This window comes from Crocodylus siamensis, chromosome 5 (genome assembly GCF_052110815.1).
Source record: "Crocodylus siamensis isolate JL-2025a chromosome 5, ASM5211081v1, whole genome shotgun sequence".
Classification (NCBI taxonomy): domain Eukaryota; kingdom Metazoa; phylum Chordata; order Crocodylia; family Crocodylidae; genus Crocodylus; species Crocodylus siamensis.
Genome location: NC_143399.1, coordinates 201,249,220 through 201,275,283, shown reverse-complemented (window position 1 = coordinate 201,275,283; position 26,064 = coordinate 201,249,220). Strand labels below are relative to the sequence as shown.

General features: G+C 47.0%; 1 protein-coding gene across 1 annotated transcript in view; it reads right to left on the bottom strand.

Annotated features, from left to right (window-relative positions):
• LOC149865138 (vasoactive intestinal polypeptide receptor-like) overlaps nucleotides 1-26,064 on the bottom strand; it is a 178,003-nt gene that overhangs the window by 33,793 nt on the left and 118,146 nt on the right. The window contains exons 4-6 of the mRNA XM_090047844.1: nucleotides 21,945-22,048; nucleotides 17,680-17,780; nucleotides 16,138-16,270 (exon numbers count right to left, since the gene is read on the bottom strand). Coding sequence (XP_089903970.1) covers nucleotides 16,138-16,270; nucleotides 17,680-17,780; nucleotides 21,945-22,048 — 338 coding nt within the window. The remainder of the gene's footprint in view (nucleotides 1-16,137; nucleotides 16,271-17,679; nucleotides 17,781-21,944; nucleotides 22,049-26,064) is intronic.

The window sequence follows — 26,064 nt, the reverse complement described above, 5'->3', positions numbered from 1 at the left end:
CCCAGATGTCCTTTTGGCCAGGCCTCTGCTCACCAGCCCTTTAGTGGCAAGTCAGATCTGTGCAGGCCAGAAATGGTATTAAACCTTAATGTGCGACTGCTCAAAGCATGTTCAGACTTTAACACCACTTCCCATTCCACAGATTTAGCATGGTCTAAGTGTAACACATAACTTCACCCTGACTCTCCAGCCCACTCCCCTCACCCTCTTTTCTCTCCCTGTCATGGATCAAAAAGGGAGAGGGGACTGGGGATGAAGGCTCTAGCATTAGGGCTGTGCGAGGCTTCGGACAGAGCTTCAGATCCAGAGAAGCTTTGGACGCTTCAGGGTCCAAAGCAGCACATCCGGGTCGAAGTGCTAGCCACGTTCGGCTTCTGAAGAGCTTTGGAGCCATCTTGGAGATCCGGCAATAGGGTATAATGGGGAAACAATAAAATATCTATAACTTTGTTGTTTTTTGTCCGATTTGGATGAAAATTGCAGGGATGGTAGCAGTGTGCTGATTCCTCATTATACCCTATGGCCGGATCTCCAAGGCGGCTCCGAAGCTTTGGAGCCACTTCGGCCTGATCGAGGCAGAAACCCGGTCCAAAGCTCTGGATCAGATCGCAGCCATCCAAAGCGGCTGGATCCGAAGACGGATTGGATCGCTGCTGACTCGCACAGGCCTATCTAGCACTCAGCAGGCCTCAAGTGTTGGAGCATCCTGCCCTCTTGTATGTGCATGTGTATGGGTGGGGGGTCTGGAAGCAGCTTTAGGGTGCTGTCCTGTCCCCGATGAAGCAGCTGCTCATTCTGCAGACTTTCCACCCTGCTCCCTCTCCATCACCCCCACCCCTGCACACATAACAGGAACTGAAATACTTCAAAACAGTTCCTTATTTAAACAAATGCTATCTTGGAGTGCTTCAGCTGCTTTTGTAATATTTTAAAGGGTCTGCACATTTGTCCACACCCGAACAGTGCTGAAAGAACTGGAGAGCTGTTTTGTCTGTAGGATTTCCACGTGCAGTAAAGTCTCAGTCTCACTGTTTTATCCTCCTGTCTGGTTAATCTATAATATTGATAAAGCACCAAGCACTGTGTAATTGAAGCTATAGATGTCCAGTGCTGTCTTTGGATAGGTGATGCAGCTTCCCCTGACTTCAGTGAGAGGCACATCACCATATCAGCTCGTAATCAGGAGTCAAATAAAGAGGTGTTTCTCTTAATAGGATGATTCTCTCTGCTTTGGTCTGTTGTGGGGCTTTTTGAGTGATACACTTATGGGGAATGTAGATTTTGGCTATGATTTCACTGCCTCTGATGAGGAAAGGCTGGTGGGAAGAGATCAGTCCTCTTTTATGTTCTATCAGACTTCCTACAAGAAAGTGTTCCTCTTCTGGGCATCCTTCACTGAGAAGAAGCTCTCCTTCCCAACTCAGTTTCTCTTGGTATGATCCTGGCTGATGCAGAGGAAATATAATCTTCCCACATCTCCTCTAGCATTGTAGCTGGCTCCTAAACCACCATCCAACACAGTCATTCTCAACCAGGGTGCCACAGTGTGCTTTTAAATCCTTTTAAGTGTGCTGTGGGGTGCCACGCAATATTGCCACAGTTAGGTGTGCAAACACCTGCGTATGATTCATAACATAAATCGAGAGATTTCAAATAGGAATCCAGGGGTGTTTATAGATGTACTCTGGGAGGTGTGTGCGTGTATACGCGCGCGTGTGTGTGGGTGCTTTAATTAATGGTGGTGGGGCACTTTGAACTAAAGATCGTCAAATTTAAAGTGCCCTACCACCATGTTTCAGCGTAGGGACGCTGATACACATGACGCTGGAGTCTGCTGGAGTGCAGTAATTACCACGCTCCAGCAGACTCCATTAATCGAGTCTGCTGTGATGCGCTGTAATTACAGTGTGTCAAAGCAGCCTCCCTGCACGTGTATAGGAGCGCCAAGGTGTCAAAACCCTTCTGATCTGCTGTGGTCTTTCTGAGTACTTTGTAACAGAAGACTTGCTCTATTCTTTTTCTGTAGTAACAAAATGAGTGAAAGCTAAGAGCTGGCATTTTCCAGTGGGTGTCTTGAGTCCAATGAAAGGTGCCTTGAGTCTAAATAGGTGGAGGACCATCGACTTCGCACAAGACGTGTGTCTGTGTCTGGGGTGGGGAGGTAACAAGGGCAAGAACTCTCTGCGCTCAGGTGGGGGATGTCATCTGGGAGACTATTACCAGCTCCCAGGTGTCAGAGCAGCTCTCTTTTGTAAATCTAGGGTGCACCATAACAGCGAGATTGGGATGGATTTCCAGGAGAGATTGCTCATTTCCAGCCTGGCTCTCCTTTGAAAAGGGGGCATAAGAAAGTCCTTTTTTTTTTTTTTTTTAATCATTGCAGTCTCAGGCCATCTGCCTTGTCAAGGAGGAGTTTGAGCTTGTCAGTCCTTCAGCATCTGTTTTGGAAGCAGCAAAATCCCTTGAAAGTGAGTGCTCCTGCAGTAGCAGTGGGAGATGTCTGAGCAATGAATGAATGTTTCTGAAAGCACAGATTTGCTCTCTCTGGCTATTGCCACGGTGGGCTGGTTGTCTATTCTCATTACAGCAGAAGCAAGCGTGGCCTCTGCAGTTCAATCTGGGCCCACTGATGGCAAACTCCCTTGACCTTGATGGGGCCAAGGTGTCACTCTAGGGCCCTGCCCACTCAGAATCTCGTATCTCCATAGACAACACAAATTAAAAATGCAAACAAACCAGACACTGCTGGTAAACGCTCATCTTTTCATTTTGGCTCTTCTTGCTTATTGCAGCTAAACTCTGTATTCAAGTGGGTTAGAAAGGACATTAAAATCCATCACTATTTTAATTTCCACTGTCCTACAGTAAAAGAGAATCTGGGTCCAAAGACTGGAACAGCAAACAGTGGATGAAGGAATCCATGGGTATCAGTTTTACTTACTGATGTCCTCAAAACTACTGATTGAAGAAAAGCAACTTCTGAATTATGTGAGTTTTGGGCTGAATATTTGGAGCTCCTCTGTTTAAGTTCCTGATAGATGTAATGCTGACCTTCTTCAGTGGCTTGACCAGCAATCATTTTGTCTCTACCATGAGGAAATCAGTCACATCATAGGTTTTAGGTCTTAAACCAGTGAGGACTCTACTTGGTTCTCAGCAACTGACCCTTCATCTCTCACTGTTTACTCCGCATCTATTCAGCCGCAGGTATGGTGCATTAGAGATGGGGTTGAGCAAGTGAGCTCCAGTTCAGGCTTATGTTTGGGACCATCTTTAACTCTGAGGGAGAGATTTGCTATCCCTCGAGGATATGGCACTGTTTTTACAAAGATGAGCTCTGAGATGGATCTGTAAACACATGTGCAGACACGGAGGTCACATGGAACGAAATCCTGCCCTCTTCTACATGCATGTGTAGGGGTGGGGAGTCTGGAAGCGACCTTAGGGTGCTGTCCTGTCCCTGATGAAGTCAGTTCAACAGCAATTTTCCCACTGGCTTCATTTGTAAGATGCTTGGGGCCACAGACTGCTCATATACAGGTTTATTGTTTTGGCAGCAGGCCTGCCTAAACACATCCCCAGGGCCCCTTATGCAACCTTGGCCTTTCTTTTTGGTTTAACCCTACTAATATCAGCTGAAAGAATTTAAATGTCAAGACATTTGCAAGGCCATCTCTATTAATACAAGGGTTACATCCGACAACCTGGTGCAACTTCTCATATTACGAGCTTCCAACATGTAAAACAAGGTCAGGATTGCACCCCCACCAGCTGTTTAGTAGCAGAACTCTATCCATGTCGGTGGAGTGATACCAGTGTACACCAGCTAGGAGACTATTTTTCCCGGTGTCCTTACTTTGGGCCCAATTTCCTGTTTTACATTGGCGTGACTATCTGTTGACTCATCAGAATGAATTATTTCTGATGCACGCCCATGTGGCAATGATGCACAAAAAATATTTAACTTCCATCCATTTCAGAAGGAGTTGACTCCTCAGAGATCGATCCTGAACCATCCTTAAGGATCAGAGCCTTTAGATTTGGAAAGCTTTGAATACTGGTTTACGTGTCTCCTACAGTCACATGAGTATGTCCAAAATGGTAACCAGAGCGGAATGGTCCTTCAGCTAATTACATAGAGACAAGAGTAAAAATTGAAATAAAAAAGGAGAGTGCTCTCTTGAACAGCTTGAATAGGGATATTTATCCTCCTTAATTTGTTATTGGTGCTAATCAACTACATAATTATGATGGGGCTTGTAGCATCTTCATTTCTGTCAAGTGAAAGATAATCAACAGAACAGAAAACTCTCAGAATTCATGTCTCTACTTTCCAGGAGAGACAAGGATGTTGAGCTATTAATTAACTCTTTCTAGTCCTGGTAGAATTAGACCTCTTGGCACAATATCAGGAAAAATCCAAGGCTGGGGTTCTAATGGGAAGATAGTCAGGGACTTTATAAGAATTATGGAAATTGAGGGCTGGAAGGGACCTCAGGAAGTCACATCTAGTCCAACCCCCTGCTCAAAGCAGAACCAGCCCCAACTACATCGCCCCAGCCAAAGCTTTGTCTAGCTGGCTCTTAAAAAACATCCAAGAATGGAGAGTCCACTTCTTGGTAGAACCTGGTCCAGTGCTTTGCTACCCTCCTTGTGATAACGTTTTTCCTAATATCCAACTTGAACTTCCCTTGCTGCAACCGGAGACCTCCAAGGATGCAGATTCCACCACCTCTCTGGGTATCCTGTTCCAGTGCTTACCCAGACAGTATGAGAGTCCTTACTTTTCCATTGCTCGTGTCTCTCCCCTTTGCCATTGATTATTTACCATATTTTAATGTGTAGGGGCACACTTGGCAATCTGTATGCTGCTGTTCTAGGTCCTGTACACACACTTACTAAAACGAAGTCACAGGCTCTCACAATGAGCATAGCACTTTGTTGCCTGTGTTTCAACCCATGCTTCTGCTCTGGACTAAAGAAGCAGCAAAGGGGAAAAGAAATCAGAAGGATCAGAATATTTTCTTTTCTTTTACAATCAGGCATCCTTACCCAGTGAGATCCAGCCTACCTGGAGATAAGTAGGGGGATATGTAGCGCTGGATATGTAGTGCTGCCCAGGAAGCACACTACAGGGATGTGACAGAGGGCCTTCTCAGGGCTGATTGTTTCTATGCCCTGCCCACCAACCGCCCACCTTCCCGCTGGCCACACCTTGTTAATTAATTGGAGATCTTAATTAGGCAGGAGGCTGCCCATTTTCTTGCCCTGATGCTAGGGAGTGCTATCCGCAGCTCTGAATCTCCCCTACACCGCAGCCCATGCCTCGCAGATGGCATCCAGCTGATGTTAATCTCGCCGGCCCCACGCTGGGCCCCAGACTTCTCTAATCAGAACCCCTCCAAGACCCCTCCATTTCAGCAGCCTACCCCACTTTCATTCAGGCTAACTAGCTCCCTGAAACTATTTTCTCCTCTTGGGTGTGGTCCCCCCCAGGTTGGCCATACAGGCCCTGGCCTCACCTCCAAGGTCAGTCAGAAACTCCAGGGCCTCTTAGCTCTGGGTGTTCCTCATGGTGGGCCCCTGGCCCTTTTGACCATCCTGGTCCTGGCCCCAGCACCAACCAGTCAGGGATACTCTCTCTATCTGGTCTGAGTCTCTAGCTCCACTCTCTCACCTGGGGTCTGCCCTCTGGGTGACCCCAGGTGAGAGACTGACCCACCCGATTGTGGGGGCTGCGGGTGACATCAGGTGAGAGAGTAGCAGGTGACCCACCCGACTGTGGGGGCTGGGGTTAAGGCGCCCCGACACACCTTTCACCAGGTTGGTAACTGGCCTGGCATTTCCTGGGGGCTCCCGTGCCACTGAGAGACCCACCAGGCCACCCACTCCCGGCAGGGTGCAGTTTTAGGTCATGCCCATGACCAGGAGCCTCCTAGCCATCCCCTACAACTCCTCCCTTATCTCCAGATTGATACATGAAGCCTCACAGCCAGGCAAGGTTGCTGCTTGCCTGCCAGCAGCAAAATGCTCTGCTTATATAGGCAGCTCTCAATCAGGCACCTGCTGGCTGCTTGGCTGGGCCCTTGAAGTGGCAGCCCCTGCCACAAACAGTGCCCTGCCACAAGGGTAAAGAATATCTCAGGCTCATGGATACTTTCTGTGTGCCAGGGAAGGCGGTAATTACTGTGCCCCTTTTTGCGGATCAGCTTTTTCCTTCTGCCAGGTACCAAACCAACTCCTCTGTGCAGGGAAAGGTGGGGAAGACAAAGTGAAGACTATGTGCTCTCTCCATCCCCTTGATCCCCTCTCCCCCAAAAAAGCTGACACTGCCTTCTGGGCAAAAGCTGCGATAATCAAACCCCTCTTTCCCACTTAACTCTGAACCTCAGTTTAACACCAGGTTTGAAACATGAATGAATGCTCTGGGCATGGCTTTAGGTTTTACATGCTGGTTGATGCTTTCATCATACAATCTAAGGGATGGGAGAGACCTCCAGGGCTCATCTCCTCCAGCTCCCTGCACAAAGGCATTCATTAGGGACTCTATTAACAGCCTGTGTCTCTCTTTCTGGCCCTTTCTGTAACATCTCTGTGACTTAAAGAGCTAGCGTGAGACTGGGAAGAGAACTGGCAGTTACACAATGTCAGCCTTTCTGCTCCTACCCCCATGCTATTCCAGTCAAATTTTTCCTCCTTGTATTATGTCCCTCTTTGCCTTTCTTCTCCTGACAAACACACTCTGTGCCAATAGGTATGTGACCGCGGCTCAGGAAATCTGCAGAGGTGCGCAGCTGTCTGAAAGATACTATTCAGCCCCTTATTGGATGCTGGCTGCAGCAGGTAAGATAGGCAGATTTGGGCGGGGGTATGTTTTCACCTCCAGAGAACATGACCAATTCAAATGATTCTGTCCTGCTTGTTCCAGTGGCACGGAGACCCCTAGCAGAGTGCAAATACAGGCCAGATGTGCCCAGTCAGTGAGGTCAACAGTTCGGCCCCTTCCTTGCTAAGCCAATGGAGCAGTTGAGTTTTGGAGGCAATATTGGTTCAGGTCAAGTCAGGCAGGGAGTGGGGGAACTCAGTGAAGCGCTGTGTGTGGGAAATCTCTGCTCCTTTTTTGCAACGGATTTCCATTTGTATCAGTAGGCTGCCCACTGGAATAACAAAGCCCTGCCTGTGGTTAGCATCCCATTAGGAAAAAGGGTAAGGGCAGGTTGGAGAATTAAATGCATGGCTTTAGAGAGAGGTAAAGTGGGGCTGTCACGGAGTCACATAGGTGCCCCGTGAGTGCGAGGCTGATTGGCAGAGCTGTCAATCACCCAGGCAGCCCAGATGCCTGGTTGCCAGGGCAACCAAGTGGGTCACATGGCCGGAAGGGGGCAGGGCCAGGCCTTCATAAGCAGCTTAGGCCGGAGCCTGCCACACAGTTCCCTTCTGGCTGCTGCAGGAGCAGGAGCAGGAGCAGGAGCAGGAGCAGGAGCAGGAGCAGGAGCAGGAGCAGGAGCAGGAGCTCTGCGGCTCGAGCTGAGTGGCCTGAGTTGGTGGTCGCAACCTTACCCCATTAACAGGCTGCGATGATGCAGGGAACAAGATCACCCTGACTGCAGGTAGGACTGAGAGCCCTGGTCGGGCTTGGAGTTATGGTTAGGCATATGGAGCCTCTGTTTATGTTGCAGCCAGAGGGCTGGAGTTTAAGTTACAGTTTACTCCGGGGGACCAGGTGAGGCTGTAGGGGAGCGAGGAGGCCTCAAGGGAGCTCCCCAACAGCTTGGGGGTTCCCAGTGCCCAGTTGGGGCACAGTGCCAGGGGCACTATTGTCGGTGCTGCAGGGCACCATATTGTGCCAGGGAGGCGCGGTGTGTGGGGTTACAGACCCCAGCCCATAAGGGCGGTGTTTGCCCAGTCGGCAAACGGACCCAGCGAAGGGTCAAGGGGACAGGCACGGCGGCGTGCGCCTGTGCCCTTAGCGTGAGTCACACGGTGTCAGCCCTAGAGAGGGCAAGGCCCCAGAGCGGGGCAGAGACAGAGCGCGAGGTGCGCGGCTTGTCGGCCCCAGAGTGGTGAGGCCCCAGAGGGGCGAGACGCAGAGAGCGTGGTAGAGGCCCCAGAAGGGTGAGGCCCCAGAGAGGGGCAGAATAGCCAAGGGTAGCGAGCCACCCAAGGGCGCCGAGACTAGGGCGGCGATAGCAAGCTGGCCCTAGGGCGGCGAGACTAGGGCGGCGATAGAGCCAAGACTAGGGCGGAGGGAGCGTGCCGGCCCAAGGGCGCCGAGACTAGGGCGGAGGGAGCGTGCCGGCCCAAGGGCGCCGAGACTAGGGCGGCGAGAGCGTGCCGGCCCAAGGGCGCCGAGACTAGGGCGGCGAGAGCGCTCCAGACCCAAGGCGGAGCCGGCGATTAGTCAGGCCCCGGCTAGAACCCGGCCCAGGGGGCTCCGGTATGAAGCGGCGCTAGCGAGCCGGACTCAGGAGGCGCCAGCGAGTAGCTGGGCGCCAGCGTGACAGGCCCAGGGCGCGGGGAACGGGTTAGAGATTGGGGCCCAACCCAAGGAGGCGCCAGGTGGGCGAGGAGCCCCGGGGCCCGAGAGAGAGAACAAGGGCACCCGAGGGGCGAGGGACCATACAAACGTCCCCCAGAACAGCTGCGAGGCTTGGGGCGTGCTAAGGGGGAGGTTTGGAGGCACGCATTGCCCTTAAGGCGGGACGCATATTGAAACCCCATTCTGGACTAGGGACAGGACACCAATACCGTCCACTAGGGAACTGGCAGCCTCCACATTATATATTTAACCATCAAAGTCGTGGCGGGCGAGATTCTGAGGGTGCTACGTCACCCTAACGTGACAGTAGGGGGCGCTAGGGGGCTCACGGCCGCCCCTAGCCCCCGCTCCCTCACAGGGGCCATGGGAAATCATCGTGTAAAACTCAATAGTGCAATTTGCTCCTTACTGGTTAGGCTGAGAGTGCCAATCTTCCCTAGCTGGCTCCATGCTCTGGGTGTAGGGAGGCTGGGAAATACTGCAGTCCTAGGTGCTGCTTTCTTAGCATGTGGCCAGGGCATAGGTAGTCTCTGATCCTCTCCATTGCTTCCCACTGCGCTTGCTCACCAAAAGAGCCGGGCTTCACACTAGACCCAGACCCAACACAAGTGGGTACAGGACAGGTCTTACTCCTCCTTCCTGAGTGCAGTTAAAGAAAGGTACAGTGTAGCACGCTGGTCTCAAGAAGGTAGATTACTTGTGGAATAGGGTACAATACACTGCCTGAATAAAGGTATCACAATGGGGCTTCCTAAGCAGTAAGGAATTGCTCTGTGCTGGTATCTGCTGCTGGATATTAGGTTTTCAAAAGAAAATGATGTCACCAAATACATGAAAACAAAGAAAGACCCCATTCTTCAAGCAGCTGGTAAATCCTCCAACTGATGTCTGAAGTCTTTCCATAGTTGGGGCCTGATCCAACTCCAGTTAAAGTCAAGGGATAAATTCCTGTCATCTGTAATTAGAGTTGTGTTGGGCTCCCATGGACTTTCCACAAAAACAGGCGGCTAAAAGTCAACTAATGCCCATCTGCCTTGCTAGTGCAGCTCTCCACAATCTTTGCAAACCATGGCAAAGCTAAGCAGTGAACATTTCAGGACGCGACACTCGTGAAAACAAGAGTCCACGAGAGGCATTCGGCAGAAGGGTCTTTGACCACACCTGTGACCTGACTGCCCAGGCAACACCAGATTTCTTCAGGACAGTTGAGTTATGCTAGATACTTTACATACTTTGTCCTTATATTTTTTTTTCTCTTTGATATTGACCTTGTTGGTTTAACTCACAGTAAATTTGGGTGTGAGCTTTGACTTACCCTGAGTGACCCTGTCTTGTCATTCCTCCCACCCCATCCCATCCAGCTCAAGCTCCAGTAGGACCTGGAAACCCTATTGAAGCTTCAGCAGCATCATTCATTCTAAGAAAGGCTGCAAAAGTAGGGACAAGGAGGATGAGGACGGTGTGATGGCAAGGGAGGAAGCCAGGACAATGGGAAAGAAAACAAAGGGTCCCAGATCCAGAAGCTACAGGATGTACACTGTCCTTCAGTGGGTACCACCCAGAGGTTGCAAGTTCGAGGCCACAGCAGAAGCGCTCTGGGTGTGGTCCTGTCCGATTCCAACAAATCTGCAAATTCTGCTAAAAACCTTGTGACGAGGACATGAAAAAGGAAAGAACCGGGTACAAGATGGATGCCACTGGTATATGAAATGTCACCTGTCAGTGCTCATGAATGACAGGATCTGAGAATGAGAGATGCATGTGCAGGTGATGAGGGACCTCAGGGAGGGATCTGGAGCCATAATAACGGAGAGGAGAGAGGAGGCAACCTGGACACTTCAGGGCCCTGCTGAAGATACCCCAAGACAAGGAAGGTGACATAGGAGAACACATGACCTTGACGATGAGGCAGAGGAAGGGACCAGCTCATGGATAAGACACAGTTGAGGAAAGGGTCAGGTGCACTGGAGAAAAAACGCAGGAACAGAAAATAGGGTGGCCAGGATGAGGAGAGGAGCAGACTGCCTTGTAAGGAGACAGAAAGAGGCAACAGAGGGAGGCAGACACTGGGGATTAAGGGCAATGAAAACAATATACAATGGATTGAGGAAAAAAGAGGATGGAACAATCTGTGGACATAAGGAAGAATGGAAAAGAGAGGATGAGCCATTCATAAAAAACATCAGGAAGAAGCAGATCTATTGGACTGGGGACGCTTCATTAAGAAGCACCAACAGGGATGTCTCCAAAGGAGACATAGGAAAAGGGAATGCTCCTGTCTGCCAAGAGCAAGGATATGATTTGTAGAGCAGAGGCTGAAACAAATCCTGAAGGGATGAGGACAGAATCTGCTGATCTTCTTTCATGTTGGGAGCAATGGCACTGCCCGATTCCTACTGGAATGGGAAGAGGGCACTGAGCTAGGGAAAAAACACTGCTAAAAAGAGCTGGAGACTAGTTTTCAGAATTGCTGGGACTTGGGCACTTAAAATTCTGCTCAGATCCCACTTTTTGCATCCAACTCTTAAGATAGTAGCAGAAACACTAGTTCATATTCTTAACCTACATGATCTGAGTGTGCTGGGCAGAGTTTGCCTTCCTATGCAAGTAATCATCTGTCCGGAATGAATGCAATGTCTGACGAGTCTTTCCGGAACACAAAACGATGAAGGTAGACTACTTCTCTAATTTCCCTCGTCCAGACCCTCAGCTGATGCAAATTTGCATATCACCCTTGTCTTCAGCTCCTGGTCTGCCCTTCTGTTTGCATCTAATCTGTATACCTCCATCTGATTTGCAAATCTAAATTTTGGCATCAGCACAGCACCTTAGTACTCCATTAATAAGAGCGAATCAAGATCCTGCTTCTTTAAAAAAACAAAACAAACCTAACATTTCACTTAATATCTTCTGCAAGGTTTTCCTGAAAGAGAAGGTGAGTGAGGATGATAAAAAAAAAAAAACAACTGTGTTTGCAAGAGATGGTCTGCAGGTATCTACATGACGAGGGAAAATTAGATAACGGAGGGCTCTTCAGGCTAGTTCAGAAAGATATAACAAGGTCTAATGACTACAAGATGAAGCTAACTAAAGTCAGACTACCAAAAGAGTGCCAATTTTTAGCAGTGAGCATAGTAAAGCATAGCAGCAACTTACTACAGATGGCTGTGGCTTTCCTAACATTGAATATTTTAAAATTAAGGCTGGGTGTTTTGGTTCAAGAAATCATAGAAGTAGGGTTGGAAGGGACCTTATAGATCTTCAAGTCTGACCCCCTGCCAGGGCAGGAGAAAAAAAACTGGGCTCAAATGATCCCAGCTTGGTAGGCATCAAGCCTCCTCTTAAAGACCCCCAGGGTAGGAGCCAGCACCACTTCCCTTGGAAGTTGGTTCCAGATCCTAGCTGCCCTAACTGTGAAGTAGTTCTTACGGATGTCTAATCTAAACCTACTCTCCAATAACTTGTGGCCGTTATTCCTTGTTATGGACTCCAGGAACATTGTTTGAGCTGCGCTCTTCAGGAGGTCAAACTAGACGATCAAAATGATCCCTTCTGGCTTTATAAATAATATAAAAATCTATGAATCTAGAAGTTTAAAGCCTAGATCTAGCCATTACAGAACTTTTTTTTGCAAAAATCTTGCAGGTCTAATAAAAGATATCATCTCTAGTATGAGCACTGATTGCCTAGATGCAGCAACACACTTAAGTGTGTTAACAGGACTATTCAAATGCATAAAGCAATGCACATGCTTAATGACCTGGCTGCATTACGATGGGAGAGAAAAGTATTATTAACTGACAGTTAAAAAAATGAACTCGAATCTGAGTTGCTCAGTCCCTTAGCTTGGTCAACGAGTGTGTGTGGCTTGGTCAAGGAGAATATGCAGACATGTGATTTCTCTGCTGTCCCCTACTTACCAAGAGGCTGAACCCACCCTGTGCGCTAGCTCTTCCTCTGAGAAATCCTGCTGAAAATTTCTGGAGGATAAGCCCTCTTCTGAAGGTCAAGCTTCCTGGTGGCCTTGTGTGCCAAGACAACTCATCACCATTGTGTTTAATGACATGCTTAATTGCTTTGGACTGTAGGCTCAAAGGGAACTTTTGTAAAACTATCATTATTGAATCTCCTTACCGTAGGACAAAGGGTCTATGCTGCTTTACCAAAGGAGTGCAATCAATGGTCAATTTAGCCTGTTACATTTACTTATGAAAACAAGTCTTGCTTGCCAACGCCTGGGTGCAGAGAGTTTGCTCAATGAAAAGGAAACTGTGCTTTTCATCCAGATAGGAATATTTTTCTTTTCCCCGCCCATCCAAATTCTTTTGCCTTAGTAACAGCTATTGTGACACGGGGAAAGGCCCACAAGCCAGCTCCCTGGGACCTTTATCAAGCAGCTTAACGACAAAAGCCATTTCTCTCTCACTGTTGCTTTTAATAAAGGAAAAACCTTGCAACTCGGTCAGTGCCGTAATTCAGTTTCCAACTTTAAGTAAGATAATCCAACTCCATTGTAGCAAAGCAAAGGGAGAAGGTGCTGTTTTTGCTGCTTTAGTAACGTGTGCCTAAGGCAAGCTTCATTTACCTTGGGTTTTTTTTCCAGCATTTAAAAATTATTTGTGGAGGACTTAAAGCTGTTCTGCGCTCACAGGTTCAAGGACTTTCATCGGCATTTCCCCTTGAAGATTTTGCACAGCTAATGGCATATGTCCTGGCTTACACTAGTACTAAAGTCTGAATCTAGTAAAGGAGATAAGCTCCTCAGTTGGCTGCTGCACTGCCTAATTTGGAGACGCCTGATTTCCAGAGCAGAATTGTGCACACTTAGGTGTCCAAGGCCCCCCCCGCCCCAAAATGCATTGAGAGTTGGGTGCCTGCATGCTGAGCAAGCAGCTGCCTAAAGGCAGTCCAGTTGGGTTCATATCCATATTCTGCCTAAACCTATGCAGTCACTTGGCCAAAAAGCACTTATTTTGCCTGTGGAGATTTTCTCAAGAAAGCTGGTAACTTTTCCATTGTGGTAACGGGGCTGGAGTGTTGCTGTAGCTGTGATGGCCCAGGAAATACGTTAGAAGCCAGGTTTGTTTGGCGATCTCTTTTATTGGACTAACTGTACAGTTGGGAGAGATGAACAGTGGAGGACTCACCGCCCATCTCTTGCCTAGTGGTTAGGCCACTTACCCAGAAAAGGAGAAAATTGAATTTTAGGCCCCATTCAGCATGCAGATAAGAGATTTGCAAAAACATTCTGTGCAGAATTTGCAGCAGGTTTGCTGTTGTTACAGTACAGCGTGGGCGGGGAACTTTGCTCCTCCTATCTTAATAATCTTTGTGTGGCACTAGTTGCTCACTTTGTTGTGTCCCCAATTGCAATTCACTTACAGAGCACACAGAATTAACCCTAAAGGCCCCTATGAGTCCAGGGCTCTACATTAGCTGTTCCTCTACAGAAAAGAGAGATCTGGGAATCATTGTGGACATGTGGCTAAAACCATCAGCTCCGTGCTCACCAGCCATCAAAAAGGCAAACAAAGTGTTAGGGATTATTATGAAGGGAATTGTCAGCCAAACAGAAAGTGTCATTATAACCCTATATAAATCCATGGTGTGTCCACACCTTGAATACTGTGCCTGGTTTTGGTCCCCACGCCTCAAAAAGGATATAGGCGAACTAGAGCAGGTCCACAGAAGGGTAACAAGGATGACTGGTGGTATGGAGGGGCTTCAGAGACTAAAGAGGCCAGGCCTACTTCAGTTTAGAAAACAGAGGCTTGTGGGGGCATGATATGGGCTTATAAAGAGTCAAGAGAAAGTCCATAGAAATTTATTATTTACTGTCTTTCACAGTATAAGAACTAGGGGTCACAAAATTAAACTAGTAAGTAGTGAGTTTAAAACTAACCAAGAGGCCGTTCTTTTTTTACATCGCGTGCCTTTAAAGCGTGGAACTCATTGCCACCAGATGTTGTGGAAGCTGAAAGTTGAGCTAGATTCATAGTTATTAGGGTTGGAAGGGACCTCAATGGATCATCGAGTCTGACCCCCGCCCCAGGCAGGAAAGTGTGCTGGGGTCAGATGACCCCAGTCAGGTGCTTGTCTGGTCTCCTCTTAAAGACCCCCAAGGTCTTATAGACCCCCAAGAGTCAAAAATAGACTGGACCCATTCTTGGAGGGAAGGTACATTAGTAACTATTGAGCACAGGAGATCAGGATACAGCTTCTGAATCAGGACTTCCTAGACCTTACGTGCAGGAGGCTGCAAGGAAGAGAGGAACAGTGGAGAAAAACCCCGGTCAGACCCAATTCTCTCTCCCTTTCAGCATTTTGTCTCGGCCGCTGTGTGACAGGAGCCTGGGCAAGATGGACCTATGGTCTGAGCCAGTCAATGGCAATTCCTATGTTCTTATCTTCTCTCCTGATCCATCTCTGAAAGGGCTAAATTAAGAGCTTGGCAGCAAATTCCTCATCCACAGAAGAGTTGCAGGGCAGACAGTTACTGCGAGAGCTTTTCAGACATGATTTCCCTCTATCGTAGCTTAGGCATGACCCCAAGGGACCTTGGAGAGGGGAGAGGTTAGTTCAGTCTCCATGGCTCATTGAGTTCTTGGCTTCTCTACATTGCCAGCTATTTGTGGCACCAGGCTCTAGTCAACTATTTATTACTGTCTACATATCATATTAAATGCTCAGGCTCCTTTACAATGAATTCCCCACTCTGTACAGTATAGGTCCAAAGGCACGAACTCAGCAAGAGCAAATATAGTGCTATTTGATCACTATAGGTGCAGCATAACATGGTATAACAATGTCATGGTGGAGTCAGTGGGTCTCAGGGCGCATTTGGAGAGAGGCTGCTTGGAAAATTGCGATTGGGAGTCTGTTTAGAGCTTGCAGGACCGCGTGGGAGAAGGTACTGAGCTCTGGAGTGGGCCGTGGGGCCAGAGAGAGAAAAATCAAGATGGGGAGCTTTTGTAGGCGGAAGGTGAAAAGAGTGTTTTGTGATGCTTTAAGCGTCTTCTGTGGAGTTGGCCACTAAATGAGTTTCCTGTACATAGGAACATGGGATACAGGATTGGAAGGGCTGTGCAAGGCCACTGAATTCAGCCTCTGCCGTGACAGGTAATCACATTACACAAAGCCATTCATCAATTTACCATGCTCTGGCTTAAAACCGGTTAGGTTTTTTTTTGCCCCGCTACTCCCACTGGAAGCCTCTTTCAGAACCGTACATCTGTGATAATTAGAAACCCACTTCTGATTTCCATTTTTCTTCCTGAAGTTACTCCCGGTTAGTTCATACCCATTGCTTTTTGTGCCCAAATCATCCTTGAGGCAAACAGCTCTTCTCCCTAGTGCTGACTGAGTTTGCAAAGTGGAAATTATCTCAAACTCTCCTGAACATTTTCGACTTCTTTTCCTACCTCTATCATCACACAAGGCGGTACCACCCTCGCCCATCATTTAAAACGATATTTATGCTATGATCTTTTCATTCATGTTAGGCCTGTCCATGTTAATTATTTGGTTATTTCCCAGTTAAGGAAGGCAAAAAGAAGGAAAATTTCATATGAAAGCAATACATGGGAGCTGCTACTTACGAAGCTGACAGAGCAGTGGTCCATGTGATCGCTCTCAAAGAGGATGACGTCTTTGATGAAGACCGCAATGGCTCTCATTATGAAGGACATGAAGAGGTGCATGTGAATATAATTTCGAGTACAGTGCAGTTTTCTACAGAAAGGGAATAGCATGAAATAACATTTTTGAGCATCAGGGCTTCTCAATACACCATTCTTTTGACTGAAATTATATAATGTTTCTTTGACCAAGAGATAGCTCCTCAATTAACAACTGGAAACACTTGAGGCAGATTTTAATCTGGTGGAAATCAATGCGAGCTCCACTGAAGCCATTTTATACCTATTACGGAGGTGACCCCCAATCTGTCTGTTTAGTGGAGGTGGAAAACAAAAGCAACATGCAAATATGTCAAATGTTGGATCAGTAGCAAATTTTCCATTGGCAATTCCAATGGTACATGAGCTTCATGAGTATATGACATTTTCCAGGACGAGGCTCTGATTCCTGCAGAATTACTGCCACCATTTTCTGCAAGGAAACCCCATTTTTGGAACACTGTTGGCCCAAATTAATAAATGCTTGCATATTTTATTATAGCAGCATGACATACTTCTATGCAAAAGCCATGACTTATTAACCAAAAAGCAAGGGGAATACTAGGCTTATACCATCTCTTCCTCAGCATAGCATACTTTGGAGACATATTTGTATCAAGGAAATTAGATTTTCAAACCAATTTTTCTAGTAACTGTAAATGACAGGCCTCATGCCCTGGAAATAGCTATGTTATAGCCATGGCAACTATAAAAGAGCTCATTCTTTGTTTCTTCATTCCTTCTCTTATGGCAGGGATGGACAAAGAAAGGAAGGAAGAAAAGTGGGTCACCGTTTTTGGTGTGCCTAGCCACAGCATATGACAGAGGAGACTCAGAGCTGCTCCAAAATACTCTGTTTCCTCCAGTCTCCTGCAACACTTACATTTGTGATTTGATTGTGACAGACCCTAGAATTGGACAACCTACTATAAGGTATAACCCCGCATTTGTAGGCAGGTATGGATTAGAGAAGTTAGCAACTCGTGCCCATCTCCAGGTGGTCTAGTTCTCTGCTATCCTCTTCAGACCTCAGCAACAGCTGCAAATAAAAGTCTGTTCAACACCATCACTGTAACGTTGTGTGGTTATTATGTGTTCTGAGGTTAAAGGTGGCCAGGAGCTGGAGGATGGCTCTGCTTCTTTCCAAGGCATACTCTGAGCAACCGAGCCATGTAGACCGCTTGGCTGGTGTTGCAAACCCCCATGCAAATGTCACCATTCAAATGCCATGGGACTGAGACACCTCAAAAGGTGTGTCCTTCTTTGAGAAACATCATGTCCTCTGCTGGTGTCATCTATCTTGCCCTTGAAAGGCATCCTGGGGGACCCCAAAGACATTCCACTCTTAATGCATAACCAAGGATCTGCTGATTTCCCCAGAGTTGAAGAGCCAGTTCCCCTCCCTTGTCCTGTCCTTTTCCCTCTCTTATTTGAGTCCCTTTCCCTCCACACCCCAGGTCTTACCTGAAGAGGCACAAAATGATCATAGCAGCCGTGAGAGCGATGAGTGATAAACTATGTCCGATGGTGTAACCTGTCCTGACCGTGTCGTAGAACGCCGTTTGCTAACATGAAGGAAAGAGGCAAAAGTTAGACTTTGGGGAAGACACTCAGTGATTCCTCCTTGATGACAACTTCTGCAGGGCCACTGGCTAATTGCTACCTCATCAGGATAAAAGCAACCTCTGGTATAAAATGACATGAACCATATGCCATTGAAGTGAATGGAAAATAATTCCATTGACTCCAGCAGCCTTGGGATCTGCTCCTATTTACGTAGTGGTCTGATAAGGGAAAGTCTCTTACCCAATAATGTGCTTTGGTCACTCCCAGAGGTGATTACATTGGTATCATCTTGGACAAGGCAGGTGATTTATATCTAGGAGCATGAGGCATTAGCATCTGAATGCCATTTGAAAACTGTTTGTGATGGTCTCATTTCAGCCATGCAGGCTGGAAATATTACTGCTCAGAAAATGGTTTGTTTTTTTCTTGGACAAGACAGATTTTTTTGGTTAAAAAATGGACATATTTTGGCTGTCCCAGCACACTGTGGAAGTCTCTGGTCATAGGGCATGATGTGAGAGACATAGTTTAATTGAGAATTGTGGTCCACAGATAATCAGGAGCACCAGGCTACCGACTACTACTCCCCTTTTGGCATGGCGGCAACATGGATTTCAGTAGATTTTGGCTTTCATCTAAAACACAAATTTGGGTTGTTTGCACATGCCTTTTATCAACAAACAAAAATTTGAAAAAATTCCCATGGAAAGCAGAGACATTTTGCAGGCAGTCCCCCAAACTTTCTGTGGGAAAAAATGTTGATGCAATTCTTTTGCCCTGTCTAAATTCAGATGCCTTCCCTTTAATAACAGTGCATGGAACAGTGATTCTCAAGTGGGGTGATGTAGCATCCTCGATCCCTTGAGATCCTTTCAAGGGTGCTGGGAGTGGGGGTGCCATACAATAGTAGTACTGTTAGACATGTGAACATGCTTCACAAGATAACCCCAGAGAGTTCAAATAGGAATCCATTGTGTTAAAAAACATTATGACCTGTTGCGGTCTTTTCAAGTTCTTTGAAATGGAAGAATTGTTCCAGTATTTTTCTCTAGTGAAAAGCAGTAGCTTAACTGAAGGGGTTGATCCAGGAAAATGGTCTCAGACACTGACTCTTAGGGAGGGGGGTCAGAAAAAACAGCCACACCGGCAGCACCAGCTACTGGAAGTTGCTGCTGTCCCTATGCATCGCTGCTGGCTTGGACACCTGGCTGCACCTCTTCCAGTCAAAAAAACAAGTGAAGATTAAGAGCTGGCGTTTTCTGGGGAGTGCCTTGAGCCTAAAAAGTTTGAGAGCTACTGCACACACATTACTCATATCATTTTTAAGGGATCTGAAAAGGATGAGGATTTTTTACAAAACCAACAGAAGAGAGATCCGTGCGTCCAGTGCTCACATTACTGACGGGATGACGACCTCAGCAGGGGCTGGACTAGATGACCGCATGAGGTCCCTTACAGCCCTATGTTGCTATGAGAGGATAGAAACAAAGGTGGAAGAGCTGTGAGAGGATAAAGATGAGGCAGATTCTCCCTCCCTCCATTCCCTGGGAATAGGGAAAAGAAATGGAAAGATTGAAGGGGCAGATGCCGTCATAGGAGTGAAAGTGGTCGCTTTGAGAAGCATCACTTCTAGAAACGTCCCAGACTAGATGCATCACTTCATCAATCCTCGCAGCAGCCCCACTGAGGGGAGTGGGCATAGGTATTGCAATTTTAGAGATGGGGAATCAAGGAAATGAGCTTATGTGACCTACCCAAGACCATAGAAGGAACTGGGGACTTGGGCCCAGAAGTATTTAGGTGCCTAACTCCTACTGATTTCAATCCTTGGCACTTCTCTGGCCCTCAAACTAAAGGAGAAGAGCAGTATATTCTATTAATGAAAACTGGGAAGATGCACATCAGGTCTTCTGGCAAGCTCTGTCTTTGAACTGTCCCATGATTTTAAGCAACTTGCTTGATCTTTTTCTCCCATGACTTGCAAGCACCGCTGCTGATGTCATGGGCATGTTGTGGCTCTCCTCCCTGTTAGGCCAAGGCACATTCTGAGTTGACACCATAGATTTCAGTGGAGCCACTTCCACATTTACCCCACTGTAATGGAGAGCTGAATACAGCAGCTAACGTTTGCTCAGGGGTCTGAGGACACTGGATGACCTCAGTGATACAACAAAATGCCACTGGTGTTTTCTTTCTGATCGCAACTGCTTTTCCAAACTGCCCTCAGGAACTGTAACAACTCTGCAGACCATCAGACTCCTGCTTTTCTTTACACTGCAAGACCAATTTAACACACACATGCTGTATTGCCCGTTTACACGCATGCATACGAATGCACAGGTGTGCCCAGCTAGACAGGAGCCTGCCTTGCCATGGACAACCACAGTATTGGGAGTTTGCATCGAGGCATCTGGAAATGTGCATGTGATATTTCCTGCATTTCCAAGTGCAAAACTCCTTGAAAATCAGACCATAGATCACAGTAAGATCACGGGGTTCATAAGGGCGTCACTCCTATTGCTCAGGAAGAGCCTTTTGCAAACACTTATCCATATTTCATACTTTTCTTGTTGTTTCCAAGTGGTACTCAGCAGACATTAAAAATGCATGGGACGTTTCAAGCATGGATGACTATCAACCTCACTTCAGGTCTTCTGTTCAGCCTCTTTCTCCATTTTCCCCCCCAAAACCCTCTCCCCTCCTCAGGCTATTCAACACATCTCTTCTATTCAGCTTGTCATTTCCAGGACCATACAGTAGGTTACTGCCTAAGCCATATCTTGCCCAGACGCAAACAGCATCCCCAAACTCCATGAGTCAAAAGAAAATAATTAAGAGAGAATTAAAAGAGCACAATATGCGGTGTCTTGGTAACAAGGCATTTGTGCAATACTGAGCTCCACTGGGTAGTCCAAGCATGAAGCAGGAATTCCCAAATCCCTTTGCAGGCTGCACACAAATCTGAGTCCTTGGAAAAGGGCCTTCACAGTCCAGAGACACAGCAATGGGTTACAAGGCTTGGAATCCAAGCCTGAAGTTTTGATCTTCAAAACAGGGTATTTGAAGATGTATAGGGGCTGGCTCCAGTCGCTGGCTCCAGTTTTCCCTTCAGTAGGGCACTGGTGTTCTTTGTGCAGCTCTTCTATTACTGTTTTCTTTACTTGTTTGTCATCAAAGCAGCTGAACTCTTTTGAAATTTTCTTAATTGCCTCTGTGATGTGGGAGTACTGGGGACCCGCTAGGACTATGGACTGGTGAATGCGAGTATCTTCCAATGTCCAGACTCTTTTATTGCAAAGCCTCTTGGGCCTGGCATTCACTTATGCTGAGCAAGCAGGGAAGTAGGGAAAGACTTGCATGCAGTGCGCATCTAAAAGCAAGGATCCAACCATGTCTCATGTTTTGCTAGTACACTTCAGCAACTGAGATTCTGAAACCTAAGGTATTTTGCTACAATCTTCCACTGATTTCAATGGGAGCTTTGTACCTCAATCTCTTAATCGACCTTAAAAACCTCAGTCCAGGTTATCTGGTTGGGCTGATATAGAGTAGAGGGTTTTAAGTGAAAGATTTGGGCCAAGTGCTGCACATGCAAATCTACGATGCCTTGTGTGGCCGCTTTCATAGCTCATGCAAAGAGTAATATGCAGAACCGATGGGCTATATTAAAAAAGGCATGCAAGGATTGCAATGCTTAATGATCAGGTGCCCCGTTACTCTCTGGAATTCACAGCCCTGAGTTAGGAGTCTCAGCTATGAACCCTCTTCTGGAGCTGGGTGCCTATGCCATGCTAGCCATTTTTCAAGAAACATCAGAGAAAGGGAGGAGACCCCCCATTACAGCACGTAAGCCAGTGTTTATTCCATATGCACAAACGTGGCCTAATTTGCAGAGGCGTTGCATATCCTCAGCTCCCAGTGGAATCAATGAGATGTTGGAGGTGCACACATCCCCTGCCAGGATGGGCTCTTTGGTGTCAGTGCTGACCAGGAGAAATGCTAGATCTCTGCTGCCATGTGTTCTGGGTCAGTAGAAAAGTCATCTTTCCTGCCAACCTTGACGGCTGGGACATGAATGGGAAAAATGGGTCTGGGGGGGTGGGAAATCAGAGAGTCTTTTCCACGCCACCATGCTGAGTTCTGCGTGTCAGGGCTGTACAGACCTCATCCCCTGGAGTGCTGTTGGCATCATACCCACAGGCGGCTGCATATGCTGCAGGGTACAGATCTGCCCAACCCTTGTCTGTACAGTTCCTGGATACATTGCCTAGAAGGGAAAAGAGGAAGAGGATTAATAAAAAAGACACATGCTTAACATGAGCACTTTCTGACCCATTTCAGCTCCTACACTCTGCAACACATGAAGACAGATCTCCAGCACCTTGCTGAATTATGACTTAGTACTCGTATCATCACAGCGCCATTAGACCAGGCTCCCTTGGATATGTCTACTAGACCTTCTCAGTACTATGCCACAAGGAGGCATGCCCTGTGCATGCTACCTCTTGAAGTAGTGTGGCTGCCTGAGTGGAGTGCCAGGTTTGTGTGCCATTAAGTTCTCCCTGTCTTGGCCATTACGACAGATGCACTGCATCCACACGAGCGTGGATGTTTGTTTCTGCAGGGACAAGATGCAGCAGCACATCTTGTGCCGCTGCTACTTGTCCTCAGGGAATGCCATACACTATGGCAGGTTACCCAGGTGGGGTTGGGGAAGCTGGGGCAAGCACTGGACTGGCATCAGCAGCCTTATCTGGGTTGCTGAGGGCCTCCAAGGACTGCAGCTGTGGTGATCCTGCTGCTTGGAGCCTGGCCTGCAGCTGGTGTGGCTCTGGCTGGCCTGGCTCCAGTTTTGGGAGGCACGTGCTGCCCATGCTTGCGCCGCCCCATTTTTTGTTTTTTGCACAGGCGTTTTTTGGGTTTTTTGCTACCTTGCAGCACGGAGAACACATGAACGTGCAGTGTGATGCCACATAGTGCACGGCCGTGCTCACCTGGACACGGCCACGCAGGGTGGTGGCACATGCAGAGCTGGGGTGAGGCACTACACTGTGGTGTTCCCTGGACCAGTGTAGACATGCTCATTGTGAGGGACACTGTCTAGACACCATATGAAATGGCAACATGTGCAGGATTGCTGAGGACTGAACATAGATAGCCCATAAGGAAGTCAGGCCCCTACCTACAAGACAAGCCCTTCTGTTTTACTGGTCTGATATGCAACTAAAATCAATAGGAATCTTACTTGAATGAGGACAAAGTGTCTCCAACTACAGATACTGGGGAAAAACATTCATATGGTTTGAATGCTTCAATACATTTATTTTAGTAGAATATTCTTGGACAGGGACAATGTAGTCATTGACTTAGATGACTTTTGAAGCTAAAGAAACAGGTTCAGATAACATAACTTCCCTTTCCAAGTTGCATTCAAACCTTGACGTTTTAAAACACCTACTTAGGTCACCCCTGACTTTAATGTCCCAGCTTGGATGGGAAGCAGAAATGCTTAGCCTTTCTCAAGAAAAGATGCTCCTAGGACATGTCCTACTGCATTTGTATTCCTTGCTTCTGTGCACTACATGCAGCAATACCCAGATACCAAGCTCAGACTTTGAGAGCAAAGCGATTTAGTTATTTTGAATGATCTTCTGCATTTGGGGGAGTTTAACAGAACTATGCCTGTTCCTCAACCACGGGTCTTGGCTTACAAAGCGCACAGTGTCCTCATCTGCAATTAGGATTTCAGGGCTGGTCATTACATCCCTCAAGGTGCTCGCTACCTACATCCCTAATGAAAAGAGCTGTGCAAATTATTTGTTGCCAATAACAGGAGTTGCAAACTTGGGATTCCCGCCCCCACCCCCATCTGCAGGCGTATTCACTTCCTATTACACATAAGTTTGTAGTTATAATCTGTATTACAGTAGCCCTTAGAAACCCCTTCAAGAGGGCCTGTTTGCTAGGTGCCGTACAGACACAGAATAAAAGATGGGCCTCACCTAGAGGAGCTCCCAGTCTACTTAGGGAGGCACACAAATAGATATAGATGACAACACATACTCATTTGTACAAACAAGTCCTCCCTTGTCCCCACCATCCACTTTCATTGTGAACTCTGGCCCTGCCCTTCCCGTGGAACAATTTCAGGTGATGGTTTGCAAACTGGTTGCATCCACTGCTCTCAGATCTCTCTGTGCAACTTCAATCCCTTATAACTGCCCACAGTCTCTAACTGGACAAACGGTGTAATCTATCATGTTGAACAAACACCAGATAGCTACCGAGGCATTTATGATTCCCCAGATAAAGAACCAAATCTGTGAAGCTACGGGGATTTGTAAACGTTGCCACGGACGCCCCGAGACTGATGAGATTTGTCACCCGCAGCAAAGTAACACATTCTTCCAAATAAGAACAAACTGATTATGTGGCAATGAGGGAATGCTCAGCTGTCCTTTTTTCAGTATTTTCTACATCTTTGCTATTGCAAACTATTTGATCTTTGATCTGGTCCTAAACAAAAGGGCAAGCTGTCTCTCACGGGAAGTCTGCAGGGGCCTAGTTGTTGCCTTAACAGGAATCGAACTGCGTTCAAGAGTGCAACGGCCAGTCACCTTTAGAAAACACGACATTTCCTTATACTTTTTCCTACCTGAAAATCTGACTGCAACTGAAACCCTGGTGCCTTAGCACAGCTGAGTGGCTGCCTGCTCACTGCAGCTGCTTTTCTTGCCCTACCACCTGAGTCTCTGTTGCTGTAGGTCAAGCCTATCTGCAGGTTTATTATTCCTGTTTCTTTTTACAAGGGTTCAAACCACACGCACACATCGTTTCATTAGATAAAAGCACCCATGAATGGTCTAGCTACTGTAATATCAACTGAGATCATTTACAGCTCTAAGTTACGTGCAAATTTTAGTGCTTCCTGATATCAGTCGATCCTATCATCTGACCTACTTTGACTTGTGTTTCCTGTGAAAGGCTCGCTCCTCCATTTGGGGCAGATTTTGGCTGCTTGATTCTTGGCTTGTCATCTTAGCTGGATCAATTAACACTTTTTTTTTTCAGTCTTAAGTTTCCTTGGTTCCTTTCCCAGTGTGCCTAAATTTCGAATTTGCCTCCTAGCCAGCACTTCCCACCCAAAGATCTTAGAGCACTTTAACACGGAGATGTTATTTCTTCTACAGCAGACTATAATATCATAGAAAACCTGGACTTGGGAGGGCACATCTAATCCAGCCCTGTGCTCCAGGCAGGATCCTCCCTTTCTAAACAATCCTATGCAAGTGCTCGTCTAACCTATTCTTAAAAGTTCAGGAACAACCCTCATGCACAAATATAACAATCCTCACGCACCAATGCTGTTGCTGAAGCTGAGGCAGAGGACCGGGAAGTGACAACCCCCAGCACAATCCAAGCAGACGAGATGTCTGGTTGCCATTATGATGGAATTAATATATTGGCAGTTATTGCAAAAACTAAAAACACCGAATGAGTCAAACAAGAAATGCATCAGCTGCATTCAGCTCTTTTCTTCTTGCACAGTGACCTCGTAGCACACTGCAGTGGCCTGTGGGCCCACTCTGGGTTCAATTTTCCTTTAGCTTTCCCTGTCTGCAAGCAGGCAGGAAATGAAAATACAGCAGTTTTACTCCAGGGGAGTTTCTAAAAGGCAGCTCTTAGAATCAGGAGGGAGGTGAAGTTGTAAAACAGGTTTATTTTTATCATTTTGTTCCAGCTCTGTGAGCAGGGATGATTGATTTTATTGTGATGAGTAGTGAAAGGAATAAAGTGATCTTAAAACAAAAAAAGATGCAGTGAGGAGTTGACTCTAGAAACGAAGACTCTGGGTCACACATCCATCCCTGGGAGCTGGGATGCCCAAGGCAAAACAATTCTCTCTTGCTTTTATGGGACCTCACTTTCTGAGAAGGTCTCTCTGCTTCTTTTTGTCTTTCACACATTTCTGGAATTTTTAAAGACAAACCGGGGGCATGATCTTGCACGATCTCCCATAGGCTGAAACTGCATTTTCCCCAATGAGAACTCAGGGCATGCAGGAAATGAAAAGATACATGAGACCTAGCTCTTTCTCCCCTTTCATACCTTTCTGGTTTTCCTGCTCATCATCAGGACAGCCAAAGAGCTTTCAAAATGAAAAACCAGAGCACAAATGGGAGAATGAATTATGCCTATGAAGCATATATGTATATGAGAGGTCTGTATATGAATGATGTATATGAGGTGGAATAGCTCCAACAAGAGACTGAGAGAGCCCTA